Source organism: Eschrichtius robustus, chromosome 3, assembly GCF_028021215.1.
Source record: "Eschrichtius robustus isolate mEscRob2 chromosome 3, mEscRob2.pri, whole genome shotgun sequence".
NCBI lineage: Eukaryota > Metazoa > Chordata > Mammalia > Artiodactyla > Eschrichtiidae > Eschrichtius > Eschrichtius robustus.
In genome coordinates this window covers 9,752,400-9,774,754 of record NC_090826.1, presented here as the reverse complement: position 1 = coordinate 9,774,754, position 22,355 = coordinate 9,752,400, and the positions used below count along the sequence as shown (strand labels likewise).

Below are 22,355 nucleotides of genomic sequence, written 5' to 3'. Positions count from 1 at the left end.
CATGACCAACTCACATCACACCAGCATGCAAATCCCTCCTCTCACACTGAGGTTTCTTTACATGAGAGAAACAAGTGGTAGAGAAATAAAATCTCTACAGGTTTTATTCAGCTATTTCTGACCAGAAAAAAAAAAAAAAAAAAAAAGAAGTTCCATATGCTGCTGACAGTGAAAATAATTTTTATTCGTTCAACCTCTGAAATACCACTGGAAAGAACTGGGCATGAAAAAGCTTAATCATAAATGGGAAGGAAATGTTGAGTATCCCTGACCAAATATTCTAATATTCTAACAAGAGGAATGTTAGCTGAGATCAGTGACTTAAGAACATCTGACAGAGACAATAATCTACCTAGTTTCTCCTTCTGTCTCCACACATCCTGGCTTAAAAAGAGGCAGAGCAGTTTTTGCTTAACATTGTATAAGGTAATTTTCTGGCTACAAAAGCCATCCCAGTGCAAATTAGCTCCTTCGTGAGATCAGATCAGAGCCACAAGCACCTCTATTAGAGACTCAGTCCTTTAGGTCAGGCCTGACTCTCTAGACGTGCCCTTTTATAGATCAGATATTCCCAGAAGGATAACAGAGAAAGTCCTTAACACTTTTACAGACAAGCTTCCATGACCATAAAGCCCTAGGTCTTCGGAGGGACAAGCACTCAACGTGGGGAAGGGGATACAGGAGAAACAAGGACCCCTTCCTCACCTTCACAATTCGCCAGGGCCTAGGCCTGCAGAACTAGAGGACACGACAAGGAGCCCGGCGGGGTAATGGGGACTAGAAGAGTTCCCTCGAACTTTCTGAGGAAGGGAGGGTGAGAGAGAAAGAGGTAAAAGTCCCTGCACACATTCAAAGCCTGGGGGGCTGAATTCACACATTGGAATAACCTGGTAGATTTGAGGAGAAAATGAAGAGAAGAGGACAAGGGCCCTCCAATCCCATTAATTATTTCCCTGAATGAAAGTTTAGAAGGTAAAATTCTCCTCCAGATGCTTTTCTCTTGAGCCAAACATTTAGTGTTTCAATCAACACACAGACTTCTTACCTCAATGCCAAACAAACTTCCTGAAAAGGGCCGATCGACAAACCGGGGCTTATAGGTGAGCACTGTGGTGCCTTTGAGAATAATGGCGTTGGTATCGAAGCAGGACACATCTTCAACGACCACAAACTCTGTGCCTGGAAAGGACGGCATTGTCAACTAAGCCAAAGCTGTGAAGTGGAAAGCAGCAGGCTGTCGCAAACCAGGCAGCACATTTACTGGGTTGGGGGCTGACACATTGGCCAGAAAGATCTGTTCTGCAGGATGCCTGCCGACACTCTGCTTCACTTCCACCGCGAACTAGTTCTCTGTATCTGGCCAGCCACAGCTGAGCTGACAGAGCACTGCACAGGCAGAAAAGACAGGGATGCAGTTTCTCTCTTTAGCATATAGTTTTAAACTAGGTCTCCTGGGAGGCAGAACAGACATTCAGAAGCTCCCTCGCCAAATGACGACCTGTTTTAAAAATCCCAGGAAGTAGATTCAGATACTAATGTTGGTTAGGCAGCATAAAAGCACTAGGTCATCTATGTAGCTGTTTAAGTTGTTTACAAAGAATGTGGACTAATTTAATGTAGACTTTTTTTAATTAGTAGATACAGACAGTTTTCTATTCATCCGTACATGGCAAATTTACTTTTCGTTTCCATTAAAAAACATGTATAAATGGAACTTTTGAAACTAAATCCACTTCAAGTGCAGTGTGCTCTCCAGCTTCTTCCAAACCACTGAGCAGTAGACAGGGTATATCACAAACATAACGATAAATACACACATATGTACAGACGTACTGTAAGAGTCTACTAGTTAACAAAAACTGTAGTAAATCTGTTTGTAAAGGAAAATATTCTTTTTGTAAAGAAAGTAACAATCCCCTCACTTATTTATCTTCTAAACTGAGATTTTCACATACCACCTTTGCTTAAACTCTGTAAGGTACATCTGCTGGGGCCCTAGATATCAAACAGAAAATTGAAGCCTGATTTAACACTGGGAAAAAAGACCACTGCCCTGGTGGGTGCTCAGGCCAGGCATATGCATTAGGGCGGCAGAGGAGAGGGACTAGATCCTGAAGCCCGGTGTGGGCCAGCTCAGTGTGGACCAGGCAATCCCACCTGAAAACGGAGGTCAGGAACTTTGACACCTGTTGGTGTGCAAAGGATGCTAATGTGTAAGAGTGCTCGTGTCAAAATACAGAGGCAACAGAAAAGTCATCCTGTAAGACACACATGGAGCCTAATATCCAAACTAGGAAAATCAGTGACTCACAACTACATATACTTACCTGTTACATTGACCTTGACCTCCAGGTGCCTTTCAGTAGACAGAGGAAGGGAAGACCGCTTGGTAACTACTCCACTTTTCACGGTTTTGGGAATTACAGCAGATTCGCTGCTAGAGTTACGGTGACGCGAAGGAGTAACTTTAGTTTGCTTCTTAGTATCACTGGGGGTGTGGAGAAAATCATGCACTAACAGCAGCCAGTCAAATATGAGAAACACACGGAGATTGTTGAGAACTACTGTGAAACAGGAGGAATCCTTTGTAGACCTACAAGAAGGAAGATCATAAAAATAAAATAGGAAAAGAGAAATATGATATTTCATTAACTTGCAAATATGTGACTCAATTGGGGCAGGTGGTACTCCAGCATTTTCTAAACTGAACTTTGAGTATCAATAAACTCTGAATCCAGGTTTAATAAAATATTCAGTGTATGTTTTCAGAAGTCAATCAGATTCTTCAACAAAAAGGAATACGCTGTAAGAAAGCAATAGAGTGCATGTCATCCAGCAGTTCCTAACCAGGGGTGATTCTGTCCCCTGGAGACATTTTTGCCACAACTGAAGGGGTTCCTACAGGCATCTAGGCATCTGGTGGGCAGAAGTCAGGGACGAGGCTAAACATCCCACAACGTACAGGAGAGGCTCCACAACACGGAATGTTCTAACCCACAATGTCACCAGCGCTGAGGCTGAGAAATGTCGGTGTAGTAGGAAGAGCACAGGCTTAAATCTTGTCAATTATAAGCTGTGTTATCTTGGGTAAGCCACCTACCTTCTCTGAGCCTGCTTCCCCACTTATAAAATGAGAAATAATAACACTGTAAGAGATAAAGCACCGGGCACATAACAGGTTCGAAAAATATCAGTTCCCTTCCCTACAGGCTGTTTCTAGAAAATCAATGAGGCACTCTTTCTTTGATGTCTAGGATCACTTCTTTATAAACATCCAATTTACATACTAGTATGAAACGGTTCTTCTAGCTGGAACCGGCCTGAAAGCCCAGATCTTTTAGCCAAAGAGGGCAGACCAATAAAATGACATTTACTGTGGGTGTAACCCCAAGCGCCCTAGAAGTAGAGATGCGGGAGAAGGGGGGAGAGTATTAGTTTTTTTGCCCTCATTACCCCAAATTCTATATTTGAGGTGAAGTACAGAATTATAGTCCAAGGAGGACTCTCAGGCCTGGCCTCAAACCATGGTGTGGTCAGGGGCTTATCCAGGCCCTGTTAGTATACCAGTAGGCAGAGATGGGTAAGATAGAAGAAAGATGGGCTAGGGACACCCCTATAGAGTTTTCTGGGTAGAACTTTGTTCTATGAGCCCAAAATCGCTTCTGGGGCTCTGCTTCACATACCTGCTTCCCAGTCCTAAAAGGGGCTTCTATTCAGGAAAAGCTGATTTGGAGATATTTTTAAGGCTGGCTTCTCTAGGCTCTTATTTCTCCTAAACCTGGCTCACTGCCTCTAGAAAAAGGGCACAATGCTGCATGTCTCCTTCATACAGACACAGCATTTTTCACAGAAACACTCTACCCTTTTGTAATAGAGAAAAAATGTTGCCCTCAGTAAAATTTTTCCACCCCATTTTGAACATAGACCGTCAGAGCTATGAACTAACTGGAAAGTCAAAGTGTGTCTGATCCCTTTTCTGGAAAATATTTCAAGCCTTTAAACACTGTGAAGTGATTTATATTTGACACACAAATTCCCAACAGAAGAGCAATTCTTCTTGAGACACAGAAGGCGTTCAAAAGTTCCAATCAAGAGAACATTTTAACCCTCTCACTAACAATGGTATTTCTGTTAGCAAGAGCCAAGGTGTAGGACTTTATTATTAGCCTCCAAGAAATTATATACCTTTAGTATATATTAATATTTTAAGGCTCCTTCTACATTAAAAATATGATAAGTGGGACAACTAGATGACATTTAGGAAGCCAGATCAACAACAAAGCAAACCCAAAAAGAAATTGTTTCTGCAGACAGGCCAAAGAGCAATACATGCAAGCCTCCTGTTCAAATAAACATCATCTTCAAACAAAGGAACTGCAAATCACAACCAGCTTATCATCTGACTACAGTCAGGCCAATCACTAAAATGTGGTAGGCCTGACAACCGTTAGAAAAGACATGGGATTTGAAATCAGAGGCCCAAGTCTGAGTTCTGACTACTTCACTCACTGGCTGTGTGATCTCAGAAGAGTTATTTAACCCCCTCCAAGCTTCTATATTGGTATCCGTAAAACAGGGAAGAAGTCACCCACTGGACAGACTTGTGAGAATTAAGTTAAAGGTGGGTAAAGTGCCTGGCCCATGGTACGGCTCAGTAAGAGGCAACTAGCATTCCTATTACTGAACTTTTTTAAAGTTCATGCAAAAGTTTGAATATCTGCTTTGCTAGACTTCCTAAAGGCATATGGAGATCACGACCCCTCCCTAAAAAAAAACTCAACCCCGAGGAATTCACTGAACAGCACCAATGAAATGTCAGACATATTTAAACATACAAATGTAAGAACAATCTTGATAATTTTTTTTTTTCCTTTTTTGCCTGACCAAGAAGTTTTTCCCAGCCTTCTTACTTACTGGTTTATATTTACAACTTATCTGATAACATTAAGCACTAAGAGAATGAAACCGACATTCAGTTCCAAAGGTCTCCTTTTGAATCTCTATCGATCAGACCTAAATTTTTCAGTTTTCCAGTCTAAGCCCACCTAGTCATAAAATCTTACAGTAGTGTGTCATAAAATAACACAAGCTACATCAGGAATCATCAAAACAGCTCCCCTCTGTCCCAAGCAGTATGCCAGAATATCTTAAGTATTACCTCCACCCTATGCATGAGGTGGATGAGGTGGGTACAGTTATTCTTTCCTATTTTATAGAAGATGAAAATGCAGCTGAAAGAGATTAAGGAACTTGTCCTTGGATGCATTACTAGAAAGTGGTAGATCGAGGTTTGAGCCCAGCTCTATACGATCCCCAAACATGTGCTCTTTTTACACACAACACTGCCTCCCATAATACCAGGAAGAAAAACATAATCTAGTTCAAAGAGGCTAAAGCTCTTTTTACATGGAGAAGTCAGTCATTAAGACTTGCATAGACAAATCAATAATGCAAGTCAAAACCACTTTCCCTTCTACTACTTCTATAGACCAAAAGACTTTTATTTTCCCCTTACATAAGCACAATTTCTTCCTTCCCCAAGTCACTTTACATACTAAAACAGTCTACAGCTGGTTAATTTTAAGAATCTGGTTTAATTCTAAACAACTTTATTTTTAAGGCAACAGAGACATCTTTTGGCCAATAAATGAAACTGCATGGTTACAGGAATACTAATATACAGTATGCTGCACTGATAAGCCATTATCTATTTATCTTCTCACTGATTCCTTGCTCCTTTGATGTTCTAAAGCCGACGCGTGGTCTTGGCCCAATGTCCACAGAAGGAAATGTCTTGATAAAGAAAGGCAAAGTCAGGGTCTGGATCTCCTACCTGAAATGCAGTTCGATCTGAATGGATCCTTGGGTAGTGCTGCTGTTCTTAGAGGGCTGAAAGATACAGGTGAATACGTTTGTCATGCCAGGACTGGTCTTCTGCCCAGCATAGCGGGTGTCAAAAGCCATCATGGAATGGGAAACCAAGTTAACGGACTTTGTTTGGTTGGAAAAGCTCTCATAGAGCAGTTTACATTTCTTGAAGTCAAATCTAAGGGAGAAAGCAGACAAGTTGTTGAACGCTTCCATTTTACAAAATTATGTACATTTAAGATAAAAGAACAAAATCATAAATATGCCTAAGTTCTATGAAGAAGAATAACTTTCACTCTGAGATTTGTCACTGATTTTAACAGTGCCCACAAAATGGATTTAGTGTCACTTTGCCTTGTATCTCACTTTCCATTTCCAAGGAGATGCTCTTGTCCGTAGGAACTTCGTGAGGAAAAACAATACCACGTATTTATTATATACTTGGTTCACTAGCATTCTCATTTCTCACCTAAGTTTAGTAAGACTATATATTTGTAATAATCCCCAAGGGATAATGAGGGTCCCTTTAGTCCTTCATCTGTCAACTCCTAGCCTGCGTGGAGGATTCTCTCTCCAGAATCTGCTGAATTTTTACATGAGACCACTGAAGTTTACTGGGAACTGCCACAACAAATAATACTTTTCATACAGAGAAATAATGCAGCTGATGCATCAACAGAAAATGCATCTGGAACTGCCACTGTTTTAATAACAGAGAAAGCTGCAGTGGGCAATCCATACAGAATTACTCCACATTGGAAAAAAAACTAAGGGCATAACCAGTCATCAGAAAAAACTGCTGGCTCACAAGATAATCAATCTGGGACCCCAGCTCCACCATACCATGTTCTGATCAGCTGAATTAGATACGGGCCTGAATGAATTTTTAAGGGAAATACAAAATAGAAGATAGAGTGCTTCCATGGAAAAATTACTAGACTTGAAGTCCTGTTTTCATATACTGAACCACTTTTCCAGCCATATGATTGATCTTACACTAGTCAAAAACTCTATCTGGAAAACAGGAGTAATATCTGCTCAACTTTACATGGCTGTCAAGAGATGAAAATGAAAAGATTATCAAGTGTGAAAATACAATGCACTCTTGAGTGTTTTATACCAGTAATCGCAAATTCCTGGCCTACACTAACCAAGAAAATGACATAAATTAGTGAACTGCTGGGTAAGCACATGCCTTATCTAAAGGCTGCCCAAGTTGTCACTCAGTTTCCAGATGCTTCCAATTGAGAACACGGGCCCAGTATTGCCAAAGCTTCTAATTTTTCAAAAGCTGAAATCCAAACTTTTTATGTGCAATTCCCCAGTTTTCAAATGTTGGCCAGTTAGTCAGTCATCACTGCTGCTCCAGATAGCTCTGGGGCTCCCCCCATGCAGACACACAGCAAAACTACTTCCTGACTCCTTTGCGCTCCTGTGGGACCATGTTCTAGCCCCACGGGGTTTACCAGGGATTCCACTGCCATTCAAGACCACTCCAGGGCTACTGTTTTTCTTGCTGGCACAGCAGGCTGCTGTCAGTCAGAGTAACTAGAGTGAGCAGAGCAGCCCAAGACCCATAACAGACATGAAACACGAGGAGAAAAAACATCGTCACTGTTCTAAGTCACTGGTATTTTGGAGTGCCTGTTACTACAGCCTAACCTCAGCTATCTTGACTGATAGAGACTGATGAATTTAACCTTTTAAAAAGCACTGTGCAGACCAACAAAAAGCATCTTGCAGGCAGACCACATTTAGCTGTGAACCACCACTCTGCAACCTCTGTTCTATGTCAGAGCACAATGTGTGCATTATTTGTATCACCATTACTAACAGTAAAACAGTATAATTAAAGCCATACCTGGCTAAGGACCCAGCACCTTCTTTTCCTTTTGGATCTTTCAGCTCCAGACTTACATTTACCATATCAATGAGGAAACACATGCACGTGTACACTTCTCCGCTCAGAACAGTCTGGAAAAGGAAAAAGCTGATCAATTCATAGTCGATGCCAATCTAAAAATGGGGTCAATGTCATGAAGTCTAATTTACTTGTGGTTCCATCTTCTTTCCCCAGGTGACTTCGAGGAACAGATACACAGGATGACCATCAGCTGAGACCATGAGAGTTACTGAAGAACCTAACATCACACTCACATGAATCCTTGGGTCTTGTAAATCATAAGGCCGCATGAATTCCTCTATGGGCTCTCCAAGGTTGTTCTCCAATAAACCCCGGATCAGCTTGTATTTGTACAAATCCAGAGAGCAGTGGACTGAGGAGAGATTGCCATGGATAGATATATCTGGCACAGTATGACTTATTTCTCTATTAAAAAAGAAAAAAGGTCACTTTCACAAACAAATCACTAACTTAATGTTGATATAGCTCACACCCAAATATAAGTGCTAACATGTACCCACCTACATTATCAACCAATTAATTTCTAACTTCCAATGACAAAAATTTCATGTGGGTCCACATGAAGCAAGTTAGTAGTATAACTGAGTGTCATGCTTCAGCTACAAAAGGCCACTTTTCTCCCAAAATATACATTTAGAAAGTCCCCAAGTCTAACATGAGTTAACTAAGTAATCTGTTAATAAAGAAAAATCTCATGAGACTCAGAAATAGTTTAAACATTATAGCTGGGAAAGCAATAAAAAAAAAAAGATGACAAAACAGAAGGGAAACACACTCACAGGTACAAAGAACAGAGGCGTGGGGGCTGGGGCAAACACAGGTGAAGGGGGTAAAGTGGTACAAACCTCCAGCTATAAAACAAACAAGTCATGGGGATATACGATACAGCAGGGGTCCCCAACCCCTGGGCCACAGACCGGTACCGGTCCACGGCCTGTTAGGAACCGGGCTGCACAGCAGGAGGTGAGCGGTGGGCGAGCGAGCGAAGCTTCATCTGCATTTACAGCCGCTCCCCATCGCTCGCATTACCACCTGAGCGCCACCTCCTGTCACATCAGCTGCGGCATTAGGTTCTCACAGGAGCATGAACCCTACTGTGAACTGTGCACGCGAGGGATCTAGGTTGCGCGCTCCTTATGAGAATCTAAAATGGACAACCTGGAAGAAACGGACAAATTTTTAGAAAGGTATAACCTTCCAAGACTGAACCAGGAAGAAATAGAAAATATGAACAGATCAATCACAAGCACTGAAATTGAAACTGTGATTAAAAATCTTCCAACAAACCAAAGCCCAGGACCAGATGGCTTCACAGGCGAATTCTATCAAACATTTAGAGAAGAGCTAACACCCATCCTTCTCAAATTCTTCCAAAAAATTGCAGGGGAAGGAACACTCCCAAACTCATTCTATGAGGCCACCATCACGCTGATACCAAAACCAGAAAAAGATATTACAAAAAAAGATAATTACAGACCAATATCACTGCTGAATATAGATGCAAAAATCCTCAACAAAATACTAGCAAAGAGAATCCAACAAAACATTAAAAGGATCATACACTATGATCAAGTGGGATTTATCCCAGGGATGCAAGGATTCTTAAATATACACAAATCAATCAATGTGATACACCATGCTAACAAATTGAAGAATAAAAACCATATGATCATCTCAATAGATGCAGAGAAAGCTTTCGACAAAATTCAACACCAATTTATGATAAAAACTCTCCAGAAAGTGAGCACAGAGGGAACCTACCTCAACATAATAAAGGCCATATACGACAAACCCACAGCAAACATCATTCTCAATGGTGAAAAACTGAAAGCATTTCCTCTAAGACCAGGAACAAGACAAGGATGTCCACTCTCACCACTATTATTCAACATAGTTTTGGAAGTCCTAGCCACGGCAGTCAGAGAAGAAAAAGAAATCAGAAAAGAACAAGTAGGACTGTCACTGTTTGCAGATGACATGATACTATACATAGAGAATCCTAAAGATGCCACCAGAAAACTACCAGAGCTAATCAATGAATTTGGTAAAGTTGCAGGATACAAAATTAATGCACAGAAATCTCTTGCATTCCTATACACTAATGATGAAAAATCTGAAAGAGAAATTAAGGAAACACTCCCATTTACCACTGCAACAAAAAGAATAAAATACCTAGGAATAAACCTACCTAATGAGACAAAAGACCTGTATGCAGAAAACTGTAAGACACTGATGAAAGAAATTAAAGATGATACCAACAGATGGAGAGATATACCATGTTCTTGGACTGGAAGAATCAATATTGTGAAAATGAATATACTACCCAAAGCAATCTACAGATTCAGTGCAATCCCTATCAAATTACCAATGGCATTTTTTACAGAACTAGAACAAAAAATCTTAAAATTTGTATGGAGACACAAAAGACCCCGAATAGCCAAAGCAGTCTTGAGGGGAAAAAACGGAGCTGGAGGAATCAGACTCCCCGACTTCAGACTATACCACAAAGCTACAGTAATCAAGACAATATGGTACTGGCACAAAAAGAGAAATATAGATCAATGGAACAGGACAGAAAGCCCAGAGATAAACCCACGCACCTGTGGTCAACTAACCTATGACAAAGAAGGCCAGGATATACAATGGAGAAAAGACAGTCTCTTCAATAAGCGGTGCTGGGAAAACTGGACAGCTACATGTAAAAGAATGAAATTAGAACACTCCCTAACACCATACACAAAAATAGACTCAAAATGGATTAGAGACCTAAACGTAAGACTGGACACTATAAAACTCTTAGAGGAAAACATAGGCAGAACACTCTGACATAAATCACAGCAAGATCTTTTTTGATCCACCTCCTAGAGTAATGGAAATAAAAACAACAATAAACAAATGGGACTTAATGAAACTTAAAAGCTTTTGCACAGCAAAGGAAACCATAAACAAGAAGAAAAGACAACCCTCAGAATGGGAGAAAATATCTGCAAACAAGTCAGTGAACAAAGGATTAATCTCCAAAATATATAAACAGTTCATGCACCTCAGTATTAAAGAAACAAACAACCCAATCCAAAAATGGGCAGAAGACCCAAAGAGACATTTCTCCAAAGAAGACATACAGATGGCCAAGAAGCACATGGAAAGATGCTCAACATCACTAATTATTAGAGAAATGCAAATCAAAACTACAATAAGGGATAACCTCACACCAGTTAGGATGGGCATCATCAAAATCTACAAACAACAAATGCTGGAGAGGGTGTGGAGAAAAGGGAACCCTCTTGCACTGTTGGTGGGGATGTAAATCGATACAGCCACTATGGAGAACAGTATGGAGGTTCCTTAAAAAACTAAAAATAGAATTACCATATGACCCAGCAATCCCACTACTGGGCATATACCCAGAGAAAACCGTAATTCAAAAAGACACATGCACCCCAATGTCCACTGCAGCACTATTTACAATAGCCAGGTCATGGAAGCAACCTAAATGCCCATCGACAGACGAATGGATAAAGAAGATGTGGCACATATATACAATGGAATATTACTCAGCCATAAAAAGGAACGAAATTGGGACATTTGTAGAGACGTGGAGGGATCCAGAGACTGTCATACAGAGTGAAGTAAGTCAGAAAGAGAAAAACAAATATCGTATATTAACGCATATATGTGGAACCTAGAAAAATTGTACAGATGAACCAGTTTGCAGGGCAGAAGTTGAGACACAGATGTAGAGAACAAACGTATGGACACCAAGTGGGGAAAGTGGCAGTGGGGGAGGTGGTGTGGTGAACTGGGAGATTGGGATTGACATGTATACACTGATATGTATAAAATGGATAACTAATAAGGACCTGCTGTATAAAAAAATAAATAAAATAAAATTCAAAAAAAAGAATCTAATGCCTGATGACCTGAGGTGGAGCTGAGGCGGTGATGCTAGCGCTGGGGAGCGGCTGCAAGTACAGATTATCATTAGCAGAGAGGTTTGACTGCACAGAGACCATAATAAATCAACCGCTTGCAGACTCATATCAAAACCCTACCAGTGAGTGGCAACTGAAAACAAGCTCAGGGCTCCCACTGATTCTGCATTATGGTGAGTTGTATAATTATTTCATTATATATTCCAAGGTAATAATAATAGAAATAAAGTGCACAATAAATGTAATGCACTTGAATCATCCCAAAACTGCCCCCTACCCCAGTCCGTGGAAGAACTGTCTTCCACGAAACTGGTCCCTGGTGCCAAAAAGGTTGGGGACTGCTGCTATACAGCATGAGGAATACGGTCAGTAACACTATAATAACTTTGTATGGAAACAGATGGTTACTACGCTCATAGTGATGATCATTTCATAATGTGTGCAAATGTCTGATCACGATGTAGTATACCTGAAATTAACATAATATTGTACAACAACTATATTTTGATGAAAAAGAAAAGGTGACAAGCTCTTTATCCATTTAGTGACAACTAAAGGCAGAACCAGTGTTTCATAATGAGCCCAGACGGGACATTAGGATAAAACCTGAATCAGTCACTCATTTCAGCTGAGATGGGCAGGAGTGAAGTTGAAAATGCCTGGGTGGGGGGAAGATACCTCATCCCAACACTGAAGAGCTTTTTCTCTACCCTCCTAGAGGTGAAGTGGGCATCGTGGATCCTGCAGACACTATGCTCTGAGTATATAAAGTAGAGGGTTAGGATTTGAAGTGGAAGAGGAATACAAAAAACTACTTTGTCTATGGAGAAAAACCTACATATAAGGTGAAAAAAGACTAGTCACGCACGCAATCAACAAAGAAAAGCTGGAAAGGATTACCAAGAACCTCTGGGTTCCCATGTCTGTGGTGTGAGAAGCTGATAGAATACCTTGTGTTCAGTCATCACCTTCTATCTGGGCTAACAGTATAATTATCTGCACATAAGCACTGACGGAAGTGGGTAAAGTTTAGATAAACAGAGTAGTAAAGCACATTTTTTTTTGGAAAGCATTACTTGAAAAGAAAACAAAGTGTTTGATTTCTAAATAATGAAGCTCCTCTTAAGACTTCTAGGCCAGTAAAATAAAATACAGCCCATGCCAACCATAACTGAAAGCCAGCCAGGGAGCACTTGAATAACAAGTAAGAATGAAACACAAAAATCTCAGTGAGAGCGGCTAAACTGTATCATTAATCCAGAGAGAAACAAAACAGTGATATTAAATGACTTGCCGAAGCCCAGGACCTGCAAAGGGAGTAGCCAAAGAGGGATTAAAATCACACCCTGGAAAAGCAGTGACACTGCTTTTCAAAATGCTACAAATGAAAATCTCTTTCATTACTTTACAGCCATGCCTCATCTTTCCCTGAAGTTAAGAAGCAAATGTTGCTGCTTTCTCCAAAATTAACGCTCCAAACTGAAAGGCATCACACTCTGTAACCAGCTGTCCCAGTCCACGCACAGGGGCCAGGCGAGCGTAAGCGCCACCAGAGGACCTTTTTAATATACACCTGAGGCTAGGCCCTGAGAGCCAGGTTCTGCTGGTCTCAGGTAGGGTCGGGAATGTTTCTTTTCAGTAAGTTTCCCAGCCAGATATGGAACTAATGACAACTGAAGCCATGCTCTAAACTACAGATATTAAGCATCCTGTGTTTTGAAGCCAATTAAAAGGTAAATTAGAGTCAGTTCATCAGTTTTTATGTAGTACTTTCAGATGGCTTAATAGAGTGAAATGGGCAAAACAGCATCTAAACAATTATTCTCATTAAATGGAGCTCCAGGGTAAACAGCAATAGCAGGTCCAGAATCTACTGTATTTGGAACACAGAATCCAATGTCACTTCTTCCAAATACCTTCCCTGCCATCACTACCTCACTACTCCCATCAAAATCCATGCTAAATTCATGTCCCTTCCTCTTTGTTCCCAAGGCACCTACTACAATCCTACAACACAGTTTATAACACTGAATCAAACACTAAATTAGAATCATATACTTACCTTCCTATATCCCTCAACAAAATGTAAGCTCCACGACGGCAGAAGTTTTTTCTTCCATCACAGGAGCCCTCATGTCTAGCAGATAGTAAGGACTTGATAGACATTTGTTACACAGATGAAAAAATAAGTGAATACCTATGCCCTTCCAGACTTAATAGCACTGATTTCCAAGTTATTACAATTCTACCTACAACAGACAGTTATTTGAATATAAACCACTCACTTGTCCAAGTTTCTTTCCACCTGCAATTTCAGTCTACAAGGCTCAGTCAAGAGGCTTCCTCCTGTCTGTCGCACAAAATAGGAGGGGAAGATCAGGTCTCCACTACTGTCTTCCGAGGCCTTAGTATACTCTCGTGGGTGTCTCTCTGCAGCAAAGATGTCCATGTCTTGTAGATCGACGACAATGCAATCCAGCAGGCAGACGTGGTCTTCTACACAGACCCAAGGAAAGAGAGACAATGAAGAAAATGGGACCCGGAAAGGGCTGGCCCAGAACGAAACCAGAAAGCCAAAAAAAGTTCATTTTGTCTTTGGAAAATGTTTAGCACTGCCTGCGTCAGAAAGCTGGGTGACCAGAAGTCTCCACTCTGGCACCAAGACCTCCGTCCACAATGCTCTGCATGTTGGGCATCTCCTGCCCGCCACCTGCATGCAAGCACGTACTGTGCCACGTCCCCTCAGCGTCTCATTGCTGTCCCGAGACACTAACTGAGGCTAAACGGCTTCTGACGAAAAGTACTTAATATGCTCCCTCCCAAGGAGATCCCACAGGGGTCTCGTGTAGAGATAATGTTACCCAAAGGTTTACAAAATTTTCCAGCAGCAAAATTCTTTTTTCCAAACAAACATCACGTGTAACCATTTCCACCAGCACTGATCTAATCCAAACCACCTCCATTCTTGCCTAGACCACCATAAACTCCCCTCCAATATACCCATACAATTCCAGTCTGCCCTCACAAAACCATTCTGCTCACAAAATACCTCAGTAATCCTTAAAAAAATAAGTGGGACCAAAACATTCTCTTCTTTTATATACTTTGATGGCTTTGTTTAATGCAAAGTTCTTTCTGTGAAACTCCCCTAAATCCCTGTAAAGCCCTGCATAAGCCCACTGCCTACTTTTCCAACCTCATCTCAAGCCATTCTCTACCTTGCCCGTGAAGCCTCGGGCTCACTGGCCTTTGTTGCCCCCCACGTGCCAGGCTCTTTGCTGTCTGAACAGTCTTACCCACAGCATACCCTCCTCTCTCCTTCTCAACTGGGTCCTGTTCTTTCGCTTTACACCATTCTGTCTCTCCCATAACATTTATCTTAATCTGGCAATATTTAGATTAAGATTATCTTAATCTGTCAATATAAAGCTTATTTAATGGCTTTCTCATATCATTCACATGATGGCAGGAACTATGTCTAATAGCGAGTTACTATACAGGAGGACATAGCATGTTAATATATAGGAGAACAAAACATTGTTACCACCTGGATTAGGCAGGCACTAATTGAATTAGTTCTTGCCTTGTTACTGCATCGATAAATATGTGAAGTAGACAAAAGTGGAGCTGGTCTGGCAGAAGGGGAAAAGGGATGGGAACAAAGAAAGGGCTTCAGAGGTTTCCTACGGTTGTCATGGAATCCCAGGGATATACAGAAGCAGTTTGAAAACCACTACCTTAACCCAATCTTAATCACATATAGAATTCCAGAAACAAACAGCAAATCAGGAGGAGAAATATTGTCAGGAAAGAGATCTTTCTATAAAACATCCTAAATCACTTCTTATAGGCTTCTAAATATATGTAAAATTGGCCTTATTCCTAATCATCATTGTCACCAGGACAACAACAGCAACAGAAGACCTGTATTGAGTGGCCCTATGTGTGCACCCAGCCCCACCCCACCCTATGCTGTATGCATTTGTTACGCATATATAGACTGGTAGGCAATATCATGTAGGTTAAGACTGCAGGTTCTGGAGTCAGACTGCCTAAATTCATAGTCCAACTCTACCATTTACCATCTACATCTACAAAACTATGGTCAAGTTACCTAATCTCTCTAAGCCTCTGTCTCTTCATCTATAAAATGGGGATAAAAATAAAACTCTATATCATGAGGATAAAATGCAAAAACTGATGAAAGAATGTGCCACGTCTGGCACGTAGTAAGTGTTCAATACCCAGTCTTTTGCTGAGGACTACAATAATCTCCTTTAATCAGCAATGTAACCATAAACCACTTTGCTGTCACCTCTGGGACTACAAGGTACTACAAGGAGTTAACCATTCCTTGCATCTATCTAACAAAAGAGGTTCGGCAGCCTCCCTCAGCTAGCGTCCCACATTTCTCAAAGTCCAACCATACTGGACTGATTTTCATCCACTGATTTTTGGGGCTAATCATATTCTGCTTCCCACACTCCTTGGAGCAACACCTCACTTATCCAATCCATCACCCATCCAGAAAACCAAAAGGCCAAAATTAGGCTTGCATCTGGAATGGTTAATTGTCAAATTCTAGAGAAGAGCCCAATAACTGGGTGGTTCATGTCTTTCAAAAACTGTCACTCAGGGCTTCCCTGGTGGCGCAGTGGTTGAGAGTCTGCCTGCCAATGCAGGGTACACGGGTTCCAGCCCTGGTCTGGGAAGATCCCACATGCCACAGAGCAACTGGGCCCGTGAGCCACAACTACTGAGCCTGCGCGTCTGGAGCCTGTGCTCCGCAACAAGAGAGGCCACGATAGTGAGAGGCCCGCGCACCGCAATGGGGAGTGGCCCCCGCTTGCCGCAACTGGAGAAAGCCCTCGCACAGAAATGAAGACCCAACACAGCCATAAATAAATTAATTAATTAATTAAAAATAATAATAATAATAAACTGCTGGCCCAACTCAACAATGGGTCATAAAATCAATTAAAAAAAAAAAAAACTGTCACTCACAGTATTTCTTCTGTTACCTAATTCACACTAATATTTTTTTCAGAGTTCTTTTTTCTTTTTCTAGAATTAAATAGTGACTTGCAGGGACAGTGTCAGGACAGTGACTTGCAAGGATGTGTCTAAGGATGCGGGAACTGTTCTAGTTATACTCACCATCTGGTGGCAACTGTTTTGACATATAAGTCCTAACAGACAATCTAAATCTCTTTATTTACACTGTCTTACCAATTTAACCCTACTCTAGAAGCCACCCAATGTTAAATCTACATCCTAACGTTCTTAAGCCTTCTAAATCAATATCAAAATCGTATTATCACTAAAGACATGCTACCACTTTGTGGGCATCTGCTGGTACAGGATGCATCCCCCCCTTAGGTTCCTCCAACGGTCTCATGCATTTGCCCACCTTCATCATGCAGCTCCTCTCTCCTCTTTTACCTGGACTCCTGGAAACCTGACCAACAGCGGGTGTGGCTTGCTGCCCTTGCTGCTTGGTCGAAGTACTTGGCACAAACTCGCTCTTCAGGCTGCCTAGACTCATTCCAACAGGAGGCATCATGAACAGCCCCTCGGGATGGGTCCCTTTCAGGTCCTCCATGCTTGTCACTTTCCTCACACTGTGTTTGGGAGTACCAGTTGGAGAAGCTGAAGGCACAGACTCCTGGGAAGAAACAGAAGAAAACTAGAAGGCAGGAATGGGGGTGCCTGTACCTACTATCCTGGAAGTCCCATCCCAGTCCCTGGACTCTTCAAAGACTCTATACCACTTGGTACCTCCCAAGCCCCCCAGATCCCATAAACAAAACGGTCACAGGGTCATGATACTTTCTGCCACATGTGATTATTTGCAGAGATATTACATATAACTCAGTACCTGTTGAAAACTATAGCAGTTTTGCAGGAACATATTTGATCTTTCGGCTTAAGAGCAAATGCCAAGATACTAATCACCGGTGGTTTAATCTAGGTCAAATACAACAAAAGCAAATCTCTCAGCCATATGATACATTGCTGCTTTGCTGGAGGGGAGGTACTTATTGCTCTAAGAAAATGCATCTAACAGCAATACGGAATAAAGCCATTGTAATGTGTTTGTACTTTCCAGAAGTCTCCCCTCCTGTGTTTATTACATTTCTCATCTAAGTAACTGCAAATGAAAACAAAATGGAAAATATAGGTACGCCATTCATATTATGTTTCTGCTCAAGGGCATAAAAATTAAGGGCAAATACAGAGTAAAATTAATTCTGTAATTCTACTGAAAATAATATACGCTTTTCTTACACACTTAGTACCTTCAGTTAATTGCTAACGGGGTAAATCTTTTTCAGCAGAATGGTTCAATAATTGACGTTTAAACTTCCCATGGTTCCTTCCCCCAAGCCTCAGAGCTACATATCCAAATGGCTTCTGCAGGGTCGGTTTGTTCTCATCTCTCCCTTCTCACCAACAAGCTGGAAGGAGGGGAAGAATTGTTTTCCTTCCAGTACTGCTTTATATGTGCATTCCTCTCAGCATTTGAAAACGAGGTGATTAATACTGTTTGCCTTCACAGTTATCTTGAGTAGTAATTACATGTAACAGTGAAAGTTCTTATTTTTTGCAATTCTTTTTTGCAAGGCAAATTACTAGGTAAATGCTATTATTTAAGCATTTCGACATTAAAAACCTTCCCTCTTGCTTAGTTTATTTAAACTCTAGAGAGTATTTGTTGCTCTTTCATTTGATTCATCTCTCCATCCTCTCTGAGTGGGTTTAAATAAATCAGTGGCTTGAGGAGATTAACTCAAAGCTTTTGAAAGACTTAGAAATTATGGTTTAAGCACAATCTATGGTTGAGAAAAACGAAAGGAAAAACATATGTAAAAAATTCAAACCTGCGCTCATTAAGACATGGATTTATGTAAAACAATTCCAAACACACGGGAGTCGTAGAACTCAAAGGCAAATAACCCCTCTGCAAGCTTTGATTTCAGGACTATTTCCTGTCCTTTAACCACTGGAATGCATACTAGACAAACCTCACACGTGCAAATGCATTAAAGGGCAAATGTAAAGCGATTTTTGGAGAAGAAAGTCACTACTCACTTCACACAGGCCTAGATCAGTGGAACTTGACCGTACATGTGGAGAGGTAAGTTTCACAGATAAGTTTATCTGATTACAAATACTTTAACAAGCGACACACTCCAAGCAGCCCTTATGGAATTCTACAGAACAACCACTGGTATGTAACAAGATAAAGTTTTTCTAGGATTTAAGGAAATAAAATAAGGTCACCAAGAAAGTACTACCTAGGGCTTTAAAAAGAAAAAAAAAAAAGAAATTCCTTTTAATGATCCTTAACAAGGGCTTCTCTACACAGGAGGGAAGTGCTTTGCCAAAGCAGAGGGAAAAGTGATAAGCAGGCTTTGCCAAGTAATGAAATATTTTAAAGAGTTGTTTTTTAAAATTTTCTTTTTTAAGAATATGAATGTGAATTGACTGCTGAATCCCATAAGGTTTTTTCGAATAACCAGGAGGCAAAAAAGCATATTATACCTTGAAGAAAAAGCGATCCTTGTATGCAATGCCACTGAAAATCAAATCCTCAAAAACAAATACAGGGAAATTTTTTCATTAAAATGCTACACAAACTACGTGCTATTATTTGGCATACTTAACAAAATAGAAACCATTTTGCAAAAATTTCTTGAAATATTTTGGCAATTCTTCTTTAGAAGCTAAATTCAGACTCAGCTCATTAAGCTCATATATAGATATATCTGACATAAAAAATAAGTCCTTTATCTTTTCAGGAAGGGGAGAGAAACAAAAATGGTATTATTGAACTTGATCACCCATTCTAGCTCTAACGGATCTCTTCCTAAAGATTTAGGCCTCAAAACAAAGATTTACCACAAACAAGTATATTCCAAAGAACTAACTAAAGGCTGAAAAGACAGTTCCCAAGAAGATTTCAGCTCTCCCTTGGGCAGTAAGGGCAGCAGAGGTGGAACAGATAAGGCAGTACCCTGAGGTGTCAGCGGGAACAACATTCATGTGTAAACACCAGCTCTGACACATTTGTTTAATATCTAGTCATGTTAATTATAAACACCTCATAGTAAGGAAAAGTAACAAATTTTAGAAGCCGTTACAAATCTTTCTTTTTATAAATGGATCTTTCTTTTATTTTCTTTAAGACTTAAGTCAGTAAACAGCAAAATGCTTATCACTCAAATATGAAAAGAGATCTTCATTAAGACCAAGGTTACTAGTTCTCTACTAGGCCTACTGTGAAAGGCCAATGGTGATTTGTTTTATTTTTACTGTCTTAAAAAAAATACATAAGTGGAACCCTATTTCTCACTCTGGCAGGAAGGCCTATTGTTGCAACAGGAGGGCTTCTGACCACAAGGTGAACAAGCACGTTCTCAGCCATCAGCTGCCTGAAGATGGGGCGTGAAGATGAGCAAACCTGGTGGCGCTCTTCCTTCTGCGTTGCTAATCACTGCTGTTCTGGTTTCACCGTGTGCTCTGATCGCTAAATCTGGTTCGTCTAAGCGGCTGTAGTGAGGTGATATAAGGACAACCTGCCCTCTAACCATCATTCAAACACCCCCACTCCGGGTCCTGAGCTCCGGGTTATGACACATGAACACGGTTCCTGTGGTTCTCACTGGCTCGTCTTCACTCTCCTCCTCACTCCACCCATTCCCACTCAAAGAATCAAATATTTTTGGTTCAGGGTGTTTAGGTTAGAAGTAGTGAATAAATGGCTAAGTGAAAAGGGAAACAAATGAAGAAAACTATAGACATAGTAATTTGAAAATAGTAACAGTATCTGAGTTTAGGCATTACCAACAAATACAGTCTTCCTATTACTTTCTGACCCGAGTTGAGCTCCTTGGCAAAGGCCTGGCAAGACTAGCACCCTAGTCACTCTCTTCCGTTTTCTTTTCTTCCTACACCTAGAGAGGCGAATAGTACCTTTTCTGTTCAAATTTGCATCTTTTCTCTAATAACCTCTGGAGTTCTTCCATCTAAGTTATTTTAATGAATTCACTGCCACATCCTTTAGAAAATTCAGAAGAGCTACAGCTATTTGGCAAAGACCAGTAAGACAGCAATAGCCTTTGCCAGTTTATTTTCCCCTACATAAACCTAATCCTAATACTGGGAGGTAAAATCATACCGTGGTTAAGAGCATGGAGTATTGAAAGCAGACACACCGAAGTCTAAGGTCCACACTGTACTCCTCACTAGATGTTTAATCCAAAAGAAATTACTTAACCTATCTAAGTCTCAATTTCTTTTTTTAAATTTATTTATTTTCTTTACTATTATTATCATTATTATTGTTTTGGCTGTTTCGGGTCTTAGTTGCAGCACGCGGGATCTTTCATCGTGGCACTAGGGCTTCTCTCTAGTTGTGGCGTGTAGGTTTTCTCTCTCTAGTTGTGGTGCCCGGGTTCCACTAGAAGGCGGATTCTTTACCACTGGACCACCAGGGAGGTCCCTAAGTCTCAATTTCTTTATCTGGAAAAATGGTGTTAACAGTACCTCTTAGGGGACTTCCCTGGTGGCGCAGTGGTTAAGAATCTGCCTGCCAATGCAGGGGACACAGGTTCGATCCCTGGTCCGGGAAGATCCCACATGCCGTGGAGCAACTAAGCCCGTGTGCCACAACTACTGAGCCTGCACTCTACAACTTGATCACCCATTCTGGCTCTAACTGATCTCTTCCTAAAGATTTAGGCCTCAAAACAAAGATTTACCACAAACAAATATATTCCAAAGAACTAACTAAAGGCTGAAAAGACAGTTCCCAAGAAGAATTCAGCTCTCCCTTGGGCAGTAAGGGCAGCAGAGGTGGAACAGATAGGCAGTACCCTGAGGTGTCAGCGGGAACCACAACTACTGAGCCCACATGCCACAACTACTAAAGCCCACACACCTAGAGCCTGTGCTCCGCAACAAGAGAAGCCACTGCAATGAGAAGGCTGTGCACCGCAACGAAGAGTAGCCCCCGCTCGCTGCAACTAGAGAAAGCCTGTGAGCAGCAACGAAGACCCAACGGAGCCATAAATAAATAAACAAACAAACAAACAAGCGAACAATACATCTTAGGTTGCTAATAAGGACAAGGTGAACAAATATGTAAGGAGCTTAGTACAGGCTGATGTATAATAGGCATTCAACAAACACTGGCTATCTGCATTGCTATAATAGTCAGTTGCGGTGGAAACCAGTGAAGTTTCATTAAAACACACACCTAGAGGGACTTCCCTGGTGGTCCAGTGGGTAAGACTCTGCGCTCCCACCACAGGGGGCCCAGATTCGAATCCCTGGTCAGGGAACTAGATCCTGCACGCATGCCGCAACTAAGAGTCCTCATGCCACAACTAAGAAGTCCGCATGCCGCAACTAAAGATCCTACATGCCGCAATGAAGATCCCACGTGCCACAACTAAAACCCAGTGCAGCCAAAATAAATAAATAAATATTAAAACACACATACACACACACACACACACCCCCCCTAGAACATAAGACAGTCTCTAATTCCAGCAAGTTACTCGTCTCCTCAACTGCAAAAATGGGTGGGACCACCTCCAAGATCCTATCAGTGCTAAGTCTGTGAT

The 22,355-nt window shown here is 41.1% G+C and overlaps 1 protein-coding gene across 7 annotated transcripts in view; it reads right to left on the bottom strand.

Annotated features, from left to right (window-relative positions):
- The window catches only part of VPS13D (vacuolar protein sorting 13 homolog D), a 248,003-nt gene that overhangs the window by 173,651 nt on the left and 51,997 nt on the right, over nucleotides 1–22,355 (bottom strand). For all 7 annotated transcript variants that reach the window (XM_068538909.1, XM_068538914.1, XM_068538911.1 and 4 more), the window contains exons 26-32: nucleotides 17,167–17,389; nucleotides 14,010–14,220; nucleotides 8,026–8,197; nucleotides 7,730–7,842; nucleotides 5,834–6,046; nucleotides 2,328–2,593; nucleotides 1,046–1,179 (exon numbers count right to left, since the gene is read on the bottom strand). In XM_068538909.1, coding sequence (XP_068395010.1) covers nucleotides 1,046–1,179; nucleotides 2,328–2,593; nucleotides 5,834–6,046; nucleotides 7,730–7,842; nucleotides 8,026–8,197; nucleotides 14,010–14,220; nucleotides 17,167–17,389 — 1,332 coding nt within the window. The remainder of the gene's footprint in view (nucleotides 1–1,045; nucleotides 1,180–2,327; nucleotides 2,594–5,833; nucleotides 6,047–7,729; nucleotides 7,843–8,025; nucleotides 8,198–14,009; nucleotides 14,221–17,166; nucleotides 17,390–22,355) is intronic.